The sequence below is a fragment of the Pyxicephalus adspersus genome, chromosome 6, assembly GCF_032062135.1.
Source record: "Pyxicephalus adspersus chromosome 6, UCB_Pads_2.0, whole genome shotgun sequence".
Classification (NCBI taxonomy): Eukaryota; Metazoa; Chordata; class Amphibia; order Anura; family Pyxicephalidae; genus Pyxicephalus; species Pyxicephalus adspersus.
In genome coordinates, this window is record NC_092863.1 from 99,822,505 (window position 1) to 99,840,094 (window position 17,590).

At 41.0% G+C, this 17,590-nt stretch overlaps 1 protein-coding gene across 1 annotated transcript in view; it reads left to right on the forward strand.

The window, feature by feature from the left end:
• The first annotated feature begins 2,063 nt into the window (after positions 1-2,063).
• LOXHD1 (lipoxygenase homology PLAT domains 1) overlaps positions 2,064-17,590 on the forward strand; it is a 112,327-nt gene continuing 96,800 nt past the window's right edge. The window contains exons 1-5 of the mRNA XM_072413500.1: positions 2,064-2,518; positions 11,317-11,486; positions 12,200-12,355; positions 14,925-15,076; positions 16,463-16,588. Coding sequence (XP_072269601.1) covers positions 11,348-11,486; positions 12,200-12,355; positions 14,925-15,076; positions 16,463-16,588 — 573 coding nt within the window. The 5' untranslated portion in view covers positions 2,064-2,518; positions 11,317-11,347. The remainder of the gene's footprint in view (positions 2,519-11,316; positions 11,487-12,199; positions 12,356-14,924; positions 15,077-16,462; positions 16,589-17,590) is intronic.

The following is a 17,590-nucleotide window of genomic DNA, read 5'->3' on the forward strand; positions in this document are numbered from 1 at the left end:
TGCATATTAGATAGGTAAGTACATTATGCACATTAGATAGGTAAGTACATGATGCACATTGGATAGGTAAGTACATGATACTAAAAGAGTATATCGATTATAGCATTGTAACAACAATAAACTAAGCAGAGAGGTTCAGTAGGATGGTTTAAGACAGGTGTACGTTATGTCTGAAGCAATTGTTAATATCACATAATAATCCTATATACCAATGATACCAAAAGGCATGTATCCCAAATCCCAAATGTTATTTTTGTTCCATGTCAATTATCATCGGGGTATGTGGCCTTCTTTTGACCAATAGAATTTGATTAGCATTCTTCTCATTATCAAACTTAAAATTGTATCCATTTATTTTTGTTTTTAAAAAAAGGTGCAGATCCGCCCCTTTCAGATCAAGAGTGAATGGGAGCACAGAGCCACCCGGGATACCTAGATCACACGAGGCTCTTAGCTGCTCCCAGATCAGGCATGTGCAGAAGGGGCATTTTTCCACCAAGGGGAAAGAGATGGCGATCTCGCACATGTGCAGTGAGATTGTCTCCCATTTTTTCCCCCTTTACAGTGGGCTAAGTCACCCGTTCTCATACCTGCACAGTGCAAGATTGTGTGACGTAGCAAGAGGACACTGAAAAGAAGATTAAAGATGGCGGTGCCTGTGAAGAATTCCAGGATGGTGCAGGACCAAATCGAGGGAAGGTCCCATACCATTGAGGGATCTGCAGGTAAGTGCCATTTTTTTTAATGCAGTAGCTGTTTAGTATTTGACACTGAGCGGAACTTAACTGCTTACTACGACCTCCATTCATTAATTATGGGTGGTCATGGGTGAGACGCTACCTATAGCAAATCAACCGTGAGCACGCAATTCCTGCATGGCTGCCTGTCTGAACTTCGCCCAACACCAGAGCACCAGCCTTTAACCCCCCCCAGCGGTAATCCTGACTGTGATTTGGGGTGTTAAAGGCACACTCGGGGTTGCTAAAAAAACAATAAAAACCCCGCTTACCTTGTTTCTTTGGTGTGCTTCTCTTCCCTGCAGCTCCTCCGGCGGCGTCCTCCTTCTTCGATCTTCTCCCGGTGTGTGCAGTGATGATCTCCGGGGTTTCCCGGTGGCGGTGTGGGCGGATCGGTGGGAAATTCAAATAGTTTTATATTGAATACCAAATAACTGTACTGAGTGAAATACAAAGAAATCCTCATATAATATAAATATATAAAACATATATTTATTTAAAGTTTATTATTAAATATTGGACATATTTCAGTGAGTTATACCTAAGAATTATAAGCCTACAATGTAAAATAAAACAATGTAACACTTTGCGTGGAAATACAGAATGGACAGCCAGGGGGTAAAGCGGATCTTTGAAGTCCCCAATCCCTTGTGGTCCCATGCTGTCCCGTCTTCTACTTTCTGGGGCGGGCTGCACACAGAGCACCGCCATCTTCTTACATCACCCGATCTCCCCCCTCCGGGAATGTATTATTACCATTCATACAGCGGGGAGTGCTGAGTACTTCCTGCTTCATGTACTAACCAGTCACACACACTAATCACACCGCTATCACCACAACACCAGCAAGGAGGAGAATCACCGCAAGATTAGGAATATATCACATAACATCACACATTGCATATCAATAATGGTGGATTGGGGGGGCATTAGTGCAAGGTATACATGGGGGAGGGGCATAGTGCCCAGCAGGGGATGGATGGGGGGAGGGGCAGTACCCCCCCAGTCCCTCCCCCGCTGTACGCAGCCTCCGCGCGCCACAATAACTCATACGTGTGATTTACCCAAGTAAGTGGGCGTGGCTACGTGAGGTAACTCCTCGAGAGATTGGCTGGAACGCACAACGATCTGTACACCAATCAGGTGACAGAAGCATATAGATTGACAGACCTAACATTGCCTAAATTTGAGGTAGAAATTGCAGACATTCTGCTATTGGTTGAAACAAGTGCCTGAGTGTCCTCCAATCACTTCACTGGTCACCATAGCATCCCAGACTGGATACGCGGGACTCCGGAATCGTGTTTATATCCCGGGCCAGTTCCACGCCATGCGGGGAGGTTGGGGGGCCATACACCCATGTTTAATGGTTTACAATACCAAATACTACGTGTTGTCACCTTTACCTGCAATGTGTTACCTGTTGTCACCCCTCCCTCCCCTGTGCCTGTACAGCCTCCGCCCTCCCATCCTTGCGTCCTTAGCAACCCCTGCCCGCCCTGCACATGTGTGACAACAAACTGCACAGCTCAATATTGCCGATCCCTGGAGGACACCCAGCCTGTGACCCTGCACAGCCCTGCATTGCCAATATTATATCTCTATCATATAGTCCTCCGCCTCCCCTGACATTATAAAGGACCCGTCTCTATATAACACCCCCGGGTCACCGCCCCGATTCGGTGGGAGAAGGGCAAAGTTTGCTGGGTGTAGTTCCCGGTAATCTCCGCTAGGTGTCGCTGTGCTCGTCTTCCTGTATTCTCCACTCACCTGTCAGCCAGGTATGTCTGAACTTCTTCACTTACAACTTTCATTACAGAGAATCTTTAGCAAACATAGAATAATTTGTTAAATACCTACAGGGCTGACAGGCCATTCCTCACTCTCAATGGGGGCAGCAGCTTTTTTTGCACTTTCGGGTAAATTAGTTGTCTTTGTTACCCATCAGCTACTACATCACTGGTATGTCCAGTGGTCAACAACAGGACTATTTCTGAATGCGCCCAAATGGTTGCCAGTCCTGCCCCATTTACACCGCCTTTTGCTGAAGTGCCTAAAAACAAGGGGGCCGTTGGACTTGCACTTGTTCTGGACCCAAAGAACATGGCGTGAATGGGCCCTAAGGTTGATTTTTTTTTAAGCAGGTAATGAATGGGATTTACTTCAGGCAGCAATGATACCACCATAGCACTGTCATGATAGGTCTCCATTAAAACCCAACTTCTATTTAGTTTTGGATAGACCTGGAAAGTTTACAGCAGGGGTGTCAAACTCAAATAGACTGTGGGCCAAAATGAAAAATTTGAACAAAGTTGCGGGAGAACCTGAAAAAATATCTAGAATCAAGGAAGGTTGCTAATGACAGTCAACAGAGAAGGGGGCACTTGTGGGTCCTGATCGACGAAACCAGCCGAGGATTCTGGGATTTGTAGTATTAGCGGTGCATGCACTGTATACCGGCAGGCCAGCTCTAATAGACATTTGGTAATATCTTGCGGGCTAATTATAACTACAGCGTGGGCCAGATTTGCCCCATGGGCCTAAGTTTGACACCCCGGGTTTAGAGCCTTTGTCAGCTCACTATTGCCATTCTCTGCCCTTTAAGCCAGCCGTACATCAATTAGTTCAGTATTCTTGATTTTTATTGGATTGCTTCATATAATCATTGGCTGACTAAACTAATAAAAATCAATGGTACCACCACTCGCTCTCTATTCCTAAAATTCAGGAGTTTTATAGACGCACCATTCATATTTATGTGCTGCAGCACTGTACATATCACCCCCTGTTGGTTAATTCTGAATGGCACCCCAATACACCTTGCCAGTACATATTCCATGCAGCTGCATTACAACACATCTTCATCACCATGCTTTCTGGGGCAAGTGTAACAGAAAGGGTCTTGTAGTTCTTTTGGTGCATGGGTCCATAGCTGGCTGGCTTATCCCAGTCACTTAGATGTGAGCCATGCCTAAAGGAAAAAGACACACAAGGGCAGAGCAGTCGCAGGGTTAATATTCAAGGTTTAGGGTGGATTGTAAATTGCTCACCCAATACATAGAAGTAATGTTACCCATATGACACATGTCCAGGGGCAGCACGGTGGCTCAGAGGTTAGCACACTGGCAGCAATAGGTCTCAGGTTTGAATCCTGGCCAGGACACTATCTGCATAACACAGTCTATGACTACTTCTTATATGTGTGAAAAAGTTATTTTCAGCATTTCCCAAACTGCATTTGCCTTTAAAAAATAACTTCTGACCCTGCTGTGCCAGATCCCAGCCATAGTCCCATCTTGTCACTATCAGAGCAATGATGTTTATGTACCGAATGCATATAGACAGGAAGTAGCTGAAAAAGTTTGGAAGAGCATCACCTACACCAGGGTTTGGCGAACTCCAGCCTTTAGGCCAGATACGGCCTAGCCGGTAGTTCACTCTGGCCTAACGCCCCTAGCCGATCCGGCCTAATGTCGGATGGCAACCCTCAGCTCCAGCGCCGCGGGATGCCGGCGGATTTGGCTAGAGGGCGTTAGGAACTACCGGAGCCGCCCCCTTGCAGTTGCTCCCCTATTTACCGCGAACGGCATTGATACTTCCGCCACCGCCGTAAATAGGTAAAGCTCTCTGAAGGTAAATCCCTTTAATCTGCAATACATATGGAGGAGAGGGATTTCACTTCAGGGGGCGTTCCCTGGTGATGGGCGGGTCCGGCCTAGTGTGCTCCCGCCCACCCCATAAATGGCTTAGTGCCCATAAAACTTTGCCGACCCCTGAGCTACACTAAGGTGGAAACACATTTATTTATTAAAATGTTGAACACAGAGAAAGAAACAAAAATGTTTATAGTATGCAGTGGATTAACAAACACCATCCAGTCGATGATTAGAAAAAGTGAATCTGTACTTTGATAATGCAAACATCTGGTTAATTTAAATGGCAGCCCCACCATCTCCTTATAGTTACAATATCTTTCCTTCACCACTCTGTTTCCCACCAGGAATAAAGAGCTAAACGCAATACTCATAGATATGGGTAGCATGTGTTTTCCTCTCTTTTCTGGCACATGACAATGATCCTGTATGGTGATTGGTCCAGCACAGTATGCATGAGTTGAAGCATACACAGGGTTACACTCTTTGCTCAGTGAAGCTTAACAGAGAGCTGTGGGGTAATACACTTTGTAATAAAATTTGTGGGTGATATAAAAACTAACTTTTCAACTTAAGTTTCCACCTAAAATTAATTTTTGCAGGCTGATTAAGCTGTAGTTGCATTCTTTCCTAGGGAAGTGACTGTAAATATTTGTTCTCAATTATAGCGATTGTGTTGCATAGTGAATGACTTTCTTCCTGATAAGCCAAAGAGGATCTGTTTGTCATGCGCTCCATATCTCTGAATAATGGACCTTTTTCTGATAATCTCTAACCTGTACATGGGGCTGAGGAAAAATATATTTACATTTTCATACTTGTCCTTCACTATTGTGACTTTAAAAACACTATGGTAGACATTTAGATTAGTGTTAGAAGTTCAGGGTTCAGATTAGAATAAAGAGACCTTTCCACCGAAAAGTAAGGTATAGCATGATGATGAAATCACCTAATGTATGATAAACATATCTGTGATGTTACAGTTATACTTTACTATAGCTCCTAGATTGTAAGCTCTTCGGGACAGGGTCCTCTCCTCCTCCTGTGTCACTGTCTGTATCTGTCTGTCATTTACAACCCCTATTTAATGTACAGCGCTGTGTAATATGTTGGTGCTATATAAATCCTGTATTATAATATTAATACCTTACTGACGTCTCCGGGCTTTGCTCTAAAATGCAGAAAAGGTGAAATATTGGCAAATAGATTCTTCAATAAGTCCTTGTGATCCAACGCATTTTAAAAATAGCTTCCTCAGGGGCTATCAAGGAGATTTGGGATTTCAAACCACTCATAAAATATACCAGAAGAGATTAGATGTACTTTCATGAAGGTAAGTATGGGTGTCCTTATTCATGACTAGTAAGTTCAAAGAAGCTCAGGCTTCAAGGAGAGTCTTTTCAGAAGAAGGGGAATGACTCCTTGAGCTTGCCAACACCATAGAGGGATTAGTTATGTCAGTCTAATCTAATATGATACGAATGTTGATACCCCAGGGCTGGATTGTGTGGAGAGAATGGTCTGTGTGACACACAAAATGTACAGATGCATTGTGAGGAGAGGACCCTGCCCAGAAGAGCTTACAATCTAGGAGGTGGGGGAAGTATCACACAATAGGAGGGGATATATGGAATGGTGGGAAGTAGTTAAGGTTTAAAGAACTGTGGAGGGATTTGAAGGCAAAGCACAGGAGATGAATTTGATTCTAAGGTGAAATGGAAGCCAAAGAAGAGAACTACAAAGAGATGCAGCAGAAGAGGAGTGGAGGGAAGGATGGATGAGTCTGGCTGCAGCATTCATAATAGATTGTAGAGGAGAGAGTCGGATTAGTGGAATACCGGAGAGGAGGAGGTTACAGTAGTCCAGACGAGAGGTGATAAGAACGTGTACAAGGAGTTTGGTGGTCTCTGGGGACAGGTAGAGGAGATTTTGGATTTTGGAGATTTAGCGTAGGTGAAAGTGACAGCAACTGGAAATGTTTTGAACATGAGGGGTAAAAGAAAGGGCATATTTAAAGGTGATGCCAAGACAACGCCTCATGTTATTTTTGTACCTACCGGTAGTTATATTCAGGGGTTGTATAATTACTTTGGTAACAAGGTAATCATTTTCTCTCTACCCTTGTTCCTTTACAGGTAGGTTATGCAACTACATAAAGTAGGTGATTTAAGAAGTAGGAGGGATGTAGCTATCGTAAGCAGATACTAAAAAGTCCTTTTTAAGCAAGTTAGGTTCACTTTTCTGTTGAGGATAATGGTCATTAAGTAAACATACATTTTTGTTTGGGTATGATACATGCAAGGTCTATGAACTTTTTTTAATGGTTACCCAGTTGGTGTACCTGGCTGCAATACACTCCTCCGTTTCATTGTTGCCCGCTACTACTAGATATCCTCAGTTTTTAAGGTTAATTAAATGATAAGTTACATTTAAGCCACTTCCTGTAATTGCACTTCCATCATGGGCCTGCACCTTGGTGGGGGCATCATTCTGGTGACCTGTGCTCATACTGCAAATGCTGGGGGCCAGTTCCATCACAGGGCACTGACATCTTCTTCCTGCTTCTCTTCCTAGACACAATCTTCAGTCATCTTGATTGACCAGGATGACAAAACTCATTGGGCCTGATTTATCAAAGCTCTCCAAGGCTGGAGAGGATACACTTTCATCTGTGAACCCGGGTGATCCAGCAAACCTAGAATGGATTAAAGTAATTTCCTATTTGTTAGCAAATGTTTTTAATCCTGGACCAAATCCATTCCAGATATTTTGGATCATCCAGCTTCACTGATAAAAGTGTATCCTCGCCAGCCTTGGAGAGATTTATTAAATCAGGCCCATTCAACTAGCTAGGATTACCAGGTATTGCATTTTGCATTCCACGGAGTGATCAGATAGGTAAGAATGCTTAATGAGAATGGACATCCCTTGTCCTTTTATGCAATAATTACATGCCTGATCTAAAAGTTGCAAAAGTGAAAATTATGTTCTGCTTATGATTAAATGCCAGCAATTTATATCAGGCAATAGATGTTATACTACAAAAAGGAGGAATCATTAATGCTTCAATACACCTGCATTAGAGAACATAATTCCAGGAAGTGCAGAATATGCAGCTGCTTTAGGGCCCTTGATGTTAGGGGACCCAGCTTAAAAGCTCCCCCCCTTTCTAATAAAATTACCTTTATAGAGCCACCATTCATGGCCCATGTTTATTCTAGGTATCTGCCCAAAAAAAACACCCTCTTTTCTTTATTTTAAATATATATATATATATGTCTATATTCAGATTTTGCTAGGTGTCTGATGATAGCGTGATTCTCATGATGGTGTGTTCAGAGACACAGACAGGTCCCTGTAGTAATTACTAGTAGGTGGATGTTTGCTCTTTGCTGTCATTAGGGAGAATATGCGTCTCTGTCTCTAGGGAGTGTCAATGAGGGAACTATTGTTCTTGATGGAGTCACTGGAACTTTCTAAGATACTGTATATAAGGCTGAGATCACCTCCATCGTAAGACTGTCAGCTCCTGCCACCTGGATGACCACCACCCAGAGCCCTCAATGCTGGGACCCAGCTTATCACATGCATGGTAATGGGGCCATCAGACTTACACAAGGGCTCACAGAACCTATGGGTGTTTGTAAAAAATATGCATGACAATGGGATGAATGTTGGCAATGGGATTCCTCGTTCTCTTTCTCCTCATGTTTGTGTTTTACCTCTGAGATCAGTTTTTGGAAATTTTTTGCTAGGTGTGGAATGTATGGATTTTGCATAGTGCATTGGCATTTATTTTTGCTTTATGCTATTGTGTTTCATTCTTTCATACAAGTTACTGTAAAATCCATATACAATGTATGTCAATTGGATCTTAAACAGAACAGCATTCTATTTTACTACATTTGTCTTGTTGGATGGCCATGAAGACTTGGACTTAGAAGGTCCAATGGTCTTTGAATACAGTGTTAGTCTAAATAGCTGGGTTTAGGAAGCCCTGTCACCAGATCATTCATTTTAAAATTACATTTACGATATTTTTATTAAGATTTTTAAACTCGTCCCTTGTGTGGACATCCAAAAGCCTATAGACCAGTATTGGGTGCCGCTATCTTGCATGTGCTATCAGAATCCCTTGACAAACTCGGAGCTGTTACTATATGGCAGTCTTTCTCAATCTAGATGAACCCTATAAATCAGCGGTCGCCAACTGGTGGTCTGTGGGAAAAGTTTGGTGGTCAGCAGAAAAATTACCTGGCCAGTGTGCCCCCCAATTGGAGTCAAATGAACTTTGGCTTTATGTAAGAGTCTTTGTCTTTATGTAAGAGTAACATTCTTCTCGCTGGCCAGCAATGTAGGAGACATTCTTCCCACTGACCACCACAGTAATGTGCTATGATCTGTGGATATAGGAATTATAGAAGGGGGTCCCCAAGACCTGCAAATTGTTTTAAGGGTTCTCCCATGTTACAAATGTTGAGAAATGTTGCTGTACAGGTTTAGCTGGTGTTGTACTAAGCTTTTGGGTCTTTGAGCCAGCTTTGGACACCAATGCATTACTTTGGTGAAATCACCTTTCTGTGGTTTCTGGAATCTGACAGCATAGAGATCCTTGGCGGTACTTATGCAGACTAGACTGCTGAATCAGCAACTAATGTCCTAGCATCTCATATAATTATATATCATAATCCATGATCATCATTTCATTTAATTTATACAGAAAAGTCAGGTTTGTGTGTTGTACAATATTGTGCACTTTGATAAGAGTAGTGAATCATTGGCTTCATATTGTTGGTTTTGTGTTATGGACTCTGTGGTGGAACATGGAATATGCATTGTGTAATGTTCTATGTGCTCTGGAACAAAGAAAAGGTGAGATTGCTTAGATTTCTATATATAATACGTATATATTTAAATTGGTAAGGGAGTATTATAAATTGGCAACACATCCTTTGCATGTACATATAAATCCAATGTTTTTTATATTCACTGGCCGGCACCTGAAAAGTCCTGACAAAACTAATATTGGATATATATAAAAGGTGACAACTTACAAAGAGCTTTAACATCCATTCATTGGAAACCCGGAGTTTCTCGGACGAAACACATGCAAACATAGAGAGAACCTGCAAACTCCATGCAGATAGTGTCCTGGCCAAGATTCAAAGCTGGGACCCAGCACTACGAAGACCAGAGTGCTACCCCCTGAGCCACCATGTTACCCATATGATCATACATTTCTGAATTCCATCATCAAAAGTGACCAAAGCAATGTCTACTATAGAAGTTAAAAATTTTACATAGATCAAAAAATATCTGGCAGACGTTTTGAGACCTCTTGATCGATTTTTGTTTGAATTTTGCAGCATGCTCACAAATGTTTGTCTTCACTGCACTCTTCTCCTGTTGGATTATTTATTGATTGTGTTGTATGGTGGAAAAAAATGGATGATTTTCAATCAGTGGATACCAACCTAAAGTCTTTGTATGGTTTGCAATAGTAAGAGACTTTGAAGAAACAATTGGCCATATTGTTGCCACTCTTGTTCTGTTTGAAATGCGATCTACGTTTTTTGTTACAGAGCGTGTCCTGTTATATTTCCACATACTATATATTGCTGTAATGCAGAATGTTTACACTGGGTGGAACAGGTAATCTGCATCTGAGATCACCTAGAAACTGTCAAACACCAATACAGATTAGTGTAATGCTAGTAAAAGTATTACTGGGCTGAACAAACGGGTTACATATTTGTGTACCATCTGTTTACACATCCACAGGTCACGAAAGCAAAGCCCTTGGGGGATATTCATTACGGTGCGTTATTTGCTGATGTTAACAAACAAAATATTTTCAATTCACAAAAGATTTCATGTGCTTTTGCTGCATTCACAGCACGTTATATCACTGGCAGTGTGAGTGTTGAAGTTAGTATACAAATGTTATCACAATGTTTGTTTTCCTTTTACATGTACGTCCTCCCAAAACTTTATATCCTAGGCTACGTATACACGTTAGGTGATTCTCGTACGATAATCGCCTCAGGGCTGATATCAGACGAGAATCTGGCTTGTGTACAGCGCTCATCGTCTGTTGTCCTTAGATCCGCCTGGACAAGGAATGATCATAATGAAACTGAAGGGGAGAGAGCACAGCGGGGTGCCGCTTCATTCCCCCCCCCCTCTCCATAGAGCAGAACAGCGCTGAATGTACAGCGCCTGTTCATGCATCGTGCAGTTTTTTGTCATTGGAAAGGTTCGTCCTTTTCAACAACAATTATTGCACGTGTGTACACAGCCTTAGTCTTGAATAAAAATGGAAAAGGTTTGGGAACCCAGATGGGGTTTTTATTGTTATGAAGGAATTTATTAAAAAGATTTACACTCACTTCTAGTCCTGCTGTGAAAATATCCAACAGTAACTATTCCTTTCAATGAGCTTTTCTAACACAACACAATGGATCAACATTCAATTTTTGGTGGTAGCACATTACCACATGCTACATTGTGCTGTAATGCAAGTGTATGTAGGGATGGACCTAGTTGGTTTCCATTTATACCTCATGATCTCGTCTTTTAATCTTTACTAAAAAATGAGAATCATAATGTATTGTATTGTATTTTTGTGTGCACTAAGATACATCTTTGTGTATTGTTTTACTATAAATAAAGGTTTAAATGCAGTTGCGCAAAAGTCACGCAAATATTTGCAACTGCCATATTGTCATTCTATAGGTTTATGATTCAGAAAATATGTGCTGGTGTAAGTTGTTTTTAAGTCTAAAAATAATGGTTTAAGATTTGTAAGCAAAAAAGGGAAAAAAATGCCCTGGTAGGGAAAAGCAAAATGTCAGGTAGGGTTCTGGCACACAGCCATGTTCTAGAACTTCTATTGTAATTCCTAAACATTTACTTTGTTTTTACAGGAAATAGAAAGTGTTTAAATCTGTGAAGATAATGCCCACCCAGATGCAGTATTATAACTCCTCGCCATCTGTCACTGGCATCTTTCAGCCTCACAATGTGCCCAGTTCTTTAGCCCGCCCAAGAGATGTGTACCCTGCTGCAACTGTGCCACGCATCCGACCATCTACAGGTGAGATGAGACAACCAAAGCTGGATTTATTCTGCTAACAAGGTTGACATTGTGAGATTTTGGTGGTAAGAGAGGAAGTATTTTTCAAACATGGATAGCATGAAGGTTTAAAGGAGGCATGAAAGTTTAAAACAGAACTAAAGTTCCACTAAAAAATTTGGATCAGGCAGGGCGTTATTGCAGAATTTATAACATTTAATAAGCATTCCTACTTCTTGCCTGATCGCTTCATGAAATATGACTTGGCGTGATACCCAGCAATCCTGGCATCCCCTGCTGTTGCCAGAACTGAATAAACTCCCATGTCATACCGGCCTGGCCAATCAAGATGGCTGAAGATCACAAATAGAAAAAGAAGGAAGAAGATGGCGGTGCCCTGCAGGGTTTAATTTTACTTGAAAGGATGTCTTCTCTCAGGTCTTTGCCTTGGACAGTGCAGCAAACACTTGTCATGAAATAAATACATTATCTGTCACTGTTGGCCTCCCCTTTGGGAAACTCCACCAGGCACTTTAAACCACAGACACTAATTAAGTGGAAAGAAAATAATTCAGAACTTCCTGACAGATATTTAAACCCTTACCTACTTTTGTTTAAATCTAAAAAGAAAAATTTTTGATTGGAGCTGAGCTTTAACAAATCTACAATTTTTTTTTAAATCGCAAGATATTTTTTTGCTGGGTGCACACAACTAAATACCTGTCCGTTTTTAGGGTTTCAGTTCAGAGACGTGTCTCCCCCTCGCGGTAAGCCTGTGTGGAACGATTCCCGGAAGACAGAGGAATTCAATAACTCATTGCGGAGATACAAAACCACCCTGAATCACAGGCCAGTACAATCCGTACTAAGTAAAAAAGCTCCATTTGCAGGTAATGACTGGTACCAACCTAAAATCTTAAAGTGTTACTATACACTTGCACATAGAAAACAATATTCTTGTAGTTACACTTACTGTTGGGAATATATGCTTACACTAAGCATACTTTAACTGATTTGAGTAAAATGTTCCAATGTTAGAGTTCCAATGGTGGCTGTTTTCTTGCAGTGTCAGAAGGCGCTGAGTATAAGCCACTATGGCTACATCTGTATTTGATACCACTATTTGATTCCAGATATACAAAGACATTTCAGTGTAACCCACCAGCAGCCAAGCATGTGCAGTGTGATGGTTTGTGAGCGCAACAAAATTGCACACATGCCTTACTCTGTGGGCACGGTACCTTGTATGCGCCTTAGATAACGTGCATACATTTCACAACAGAACTTGACTTTACTGACCCAGGCTGGGATCACAGCACACATTTCATTACTATAAAACTAAAAAAAAATGTGCACGTCTATTAACATTTAATTGTGTACTTAAGGGTTTATACCACCAGTCTCGGGCTGAAACTTCTGTTCTCTCTTGCAAGAGATATGCATGCTTTTTATACAACTGTGGCAGAGGTGATGGCTCTGTACCAATGTTTTTTTAACATTTTCAGATACACAGATTTTTTTATGTGACATTATCCTTGTGCAGGCCATTAAGTAATTAACTGCTTTCATGCATTGGCTATGTTGTCCTAAAAATGAACCTTAACTCAAAAAGTGAAGATTTGATATCTTGTAATGTGATGTGTTGTATGGAATATATTTCATTCCTATTCAAAATAGCGGTGCAGCTTTTATGGAAAGCAAACCCAGAAAAATCCAAATATAATACATCCCCTTAACCTTTCAATATTTAGTGTATAAGTAGCACTGCAGATTGTGGTTCATGGAGTATCCAAATACATTAGGCTTTTTTAACTATTTTAACACAAATACAAAAACTTAAAAAAAAATAATCTCAAGGAACCACATTGAATCCAGGCTATCATGCGTTTAGTGTTGCACTGAAAAGCCAATAAATTTATAATAGACCACAACATCTTGCGGAACAGTTACATCTGTGTGCTCCTATTTACGTGGTGGTCAGCAGTGAACAAAAACACTTTTTTATATATAGATGTATCGGTGCTTATTAGAAAGGAGTCTTCCTAAATAAGTATGTATGTGGCCAGTTGATTAGGACTGTATATAGGTGTATTGATGGTCAGTGGAGAAGAACCTTCTTGTATAGCTGTATAGGAGGTTAGGAGGGATGAGCCTTCCTAATAGGTGAATATGTAGTCCATTGAATAGGACCTTATATAGGTGTATTGATGGTCAGTGGAGAAGAACCTTCTTGTATAGCTGTATAGGAGGTTAGGAGGGATGAGCCTTCCAATACAGGTGTATATGTAGTCCATTGAATCGCACCCTATATAGGTGTATTGATGGTCAGTGGAGAAGAACCTTCTTGTATAATTGTATAGGAGGTTAGGAGGGATTAGCCGTCCTATATAGGTGTATATGTAGTCCATTGAATAGGACCTTATTTAGGTGTATTGGTGGTCAGTGGAGAAAGACCTTCTTGTATAGATGTTTAGGAGGTTAGGAGGGATGAGCCTTCCTATATAGGTGTGTATGTAGTCCATTGAATAGGACCTTATATAGGTGTATTGGTGGTCAGTGGAGAAAGACCTTGTATATCTGTAGAGGAGGTCAGGAGAGATAGAGATGGGTAAATACAGAAGGTCATCACTGGAGAACGGCCTTATATTGGTGTTCAGGTGGTATGTAGAAAAGGACCTTTTTAAACTGTTAATCAATAAGAACAATGCCCTTCATACAGATAACGAAACAGATCATTTGTGTCATTAATTACTTTTTGCAGAAGCAAAAACTTTCTGTTGGTCAAGGAACCCCTTGCAACCCCCGGAGAAACCCTAGTTGAGAATGGCTGCCTTGGGGGATCAGGAAAAAAGTTTTTTCCTGATGGAATATATTGAACCCTGCTCTATAGGAGCTAACCGTAACAGTTAACTTCTCTACAATCCCATTTGGTCTGTTATTTTTTCCCTGTTTATCTTTTGTAATGGTTCTTGCTGAGGGAAAGATTAAATGTGTCACAAGGAAGCACAAATATGGAAGCATTGATGTGTAAAGTGGCTGTGATAGCTGTGATCTCTAGCAGTCTCATGTAACATGTCTACATTATATTACCATCTCCGGAAGCATGTCTCTACTCTCCAGCGACTCCCAATGGATATGGATATATAAATAATACAACTAATAGTATGCACTGCCCTTTGGTGATTTCAGGAGACCACACTGAAGGACCAATAAATTGATCAACTTTACCACTACTGCCTTAAATTATAATACTCACACTTATGTAATGCAACCCTTGACGTAATCCCTTATATTAAGTACACCCATTTTTTGCTTTCTCACCCCATTGCACTGAAAGATCACTGTAGACCACTAGGGATGTACAGTTCATTGGTGAGTTCTAGTTGCCCACTATTATGTGTAATATTTTTTTCTTTTATGAAGTGTTCTCAATAATTCAATGTTGTTCTCTGTTCCCAGCTCGGACCATGAGTGCCAACTCTGGGGGTTATCGATATAAAAACGGACGTGTGGACACCCTGCCATCTTATAGCCCCATGAATGACCCTCATTTGTATGATTACTATGCCAAGAAGTTTGGTCTGCAGGGTTATTCACAACCTTCCACCATGGTAAGAGATGTTGGATTTTTTATCACCTACTGGTCCTCTTGAGGTAAAGGGGGTTTTCGCTTAGATAACACCAACCCAAACATCTCTCAACTAGCCTCGGAATACCAGGAGGACATAATCTGCATAGGAACCTTTTCATAACAACAATAGCATTCGTTGCTCTGGGTGACTTTTTATATTTTTTAAAAATACGATTTGTCTGGCTGCCGTTATCATCCTCTGAGATTTCTTTTTGAGATCCTGATCTGCAAACAATGACGTGCCAAATGATATCAAGTAAAAAAACAAAGCCACTGTACTGAATGATTATAAATTTGGATACTCTTATAGTCACATGAGAATTTTAATATGCTCCTATATTAGTTCATTGTATTATTTTCTGTTTTATTCTCCAGCCCATTGAACTGAGCTCTCTAATCAGTGAACCGATTTTCTTGTTCTTTCTGTGTTACTGACCTGAAAACGAATACACAGATGAGCAGGTCTGACCTACACAGTTACATAGTTAATTAGGTTGAAAAATGACACGTGTCCATCAGACTCAACCTTTAAATAACTCCTGTAGTTCTGGCCCGCAATGATGCAGAACAGAAACCTTGTGTTAGCTGTGGCCAATTTATTTTTACTAGTGGAAAATATCCTTTGGTTAGGATGATGGATTATCCAGCCCTTTTGTAATGCTATATTTAGGAAAAACTGTATTTTTCTACTTTTTCCTTTTTAAGACAAAGCTGAGCTTTATCAACATAACAAGGGAACAAATTTGCTTTAATGCTCCCTCCCCAGCAGAACATACTTTACCTTTTCCATTACCACTGTCCCACAATGGGAAGCAAAGAAAATACCTGGTATGCTTTGTCCTCGTGTACAAAGGAGTTTATGACTCTGAGTGTTTATGATCAGTGGTGGAGAAAATTAAGTAATATGGAAAAGATCAGCTGCAGGAAGACAATAGGCTATACTGATACCCAATCGTTTAATGAATCAGTGCCTTCCAAACTTTAACCACACCTATGAAGAAGCTTTCTTAACTGATGAAGTTTAGCATTTTCTATATACACCACTGTGTTTCCCTTGTTACTTTTAAAGTTCTGGACAGTCAGTATTCCGAATCTTTATGGGGATGAAGATAGATCAAAACTTTGATGAAAAAGAAAAAAAAATTTCAAAGATGTATTACTGAAAGTTTCATTTCATAATTTAATCGTCCATCATTTATTGATTTCCTAATTCCAGGATCAGTCTGACATCTAGACAACTACCGTTTTTTTTTCATGATAAATTTTTTTAAAGATATTACATGTTTCCCATACCTGGCTGTGTCCAGGAGATCGAATAAAGGAATTCTGACTTTTTTATTTCATAAAGTTTTATTTTGTTTTGTAGAAGCGTGCAAACACTGCCCCCGCCAGCAGATCTGGGTTCCGTCCTCATTCTGCATCAGCCAATAAAGTCCTCTACAAAGTAATGGTGAAGACGGGAGATAAGAAGCAAAGTGGAACCAGTGCAAGGGTGAGTCACAAAGCCACATCACCTAAATTCATGTTGGATCAGGGAGTGTTGGTGTTGTATGTCTGTAGACACAAACCCAGCATGGCAGAGCACATCCTACCCAAGTAGAAAGCAAATCAGTTAAATTTAATTTTTCTTTTAGCAAAGTTTTCCCCGAGAAAGAGCCAATGCAAAAAATTTTACTTCTATTTATATTTTTCCTGAATTTTCACAGAACGAGAAACAGTAAAATATTTTTATTATTAGTTTTATTATGGAATGCAACTACATATTTTTAAAAAAGGTAGATGAGGAAATGAGGAATGAGGCATTATTTTTTGGTCTGAACTTTTTGGTCAGAACTGGTCCCAACTTCTCTGACAGCTGGGCACAGTAACATAGAATAAAGTTTTGCATGGCCCGCTCTATGTCCAGCTTACACTACCCTATATCAGAGTGGTGTAAGAGAGCTGGTGTGCTGTCAGGTGGCAGAGCTGCAAGGAATGGCAGAGAAGTGTAAGCCTTACATACATTGCTCTCCCATTCTCAGCAGATCCTGCGTAAGAAGTGTGAGAAGAGCCCCACACACTCCCGCTGGTTGCACTCTTGCTGCCACTAGCTTTGCAGCAGTGTAAGCACTTCTGGCTCCTGTCATTCGTGGCCCCCAACTTAACAGCCAAGGACTGGTATCGGTCCACAGCGTGGGGGTTGGGGACCACTGCTCTAGGCTATAGGTCATCTCCATCATGTTTATATATAGGTACATAGGCCCACCAGAGGTAATGACTATGCCCCTGATTCATCAAGCAGAATCGGATTATCGGTCGCGCATTCGTATTCGCGATCCGAAATCGTACGCGATCGCGCTATTCAGCAACTGAAAAAGATCGCGGCCGGAGCCGCGCATCTCCGGCAGCTTTACACTGGCGAGCTTCTATTAAAAGTCACTGTTCCCCTAAAAAATCATTCTTTCTAATGGCACACACATTACCCATAGCCCTAAAAAAAAATGTTTGCGCTGTT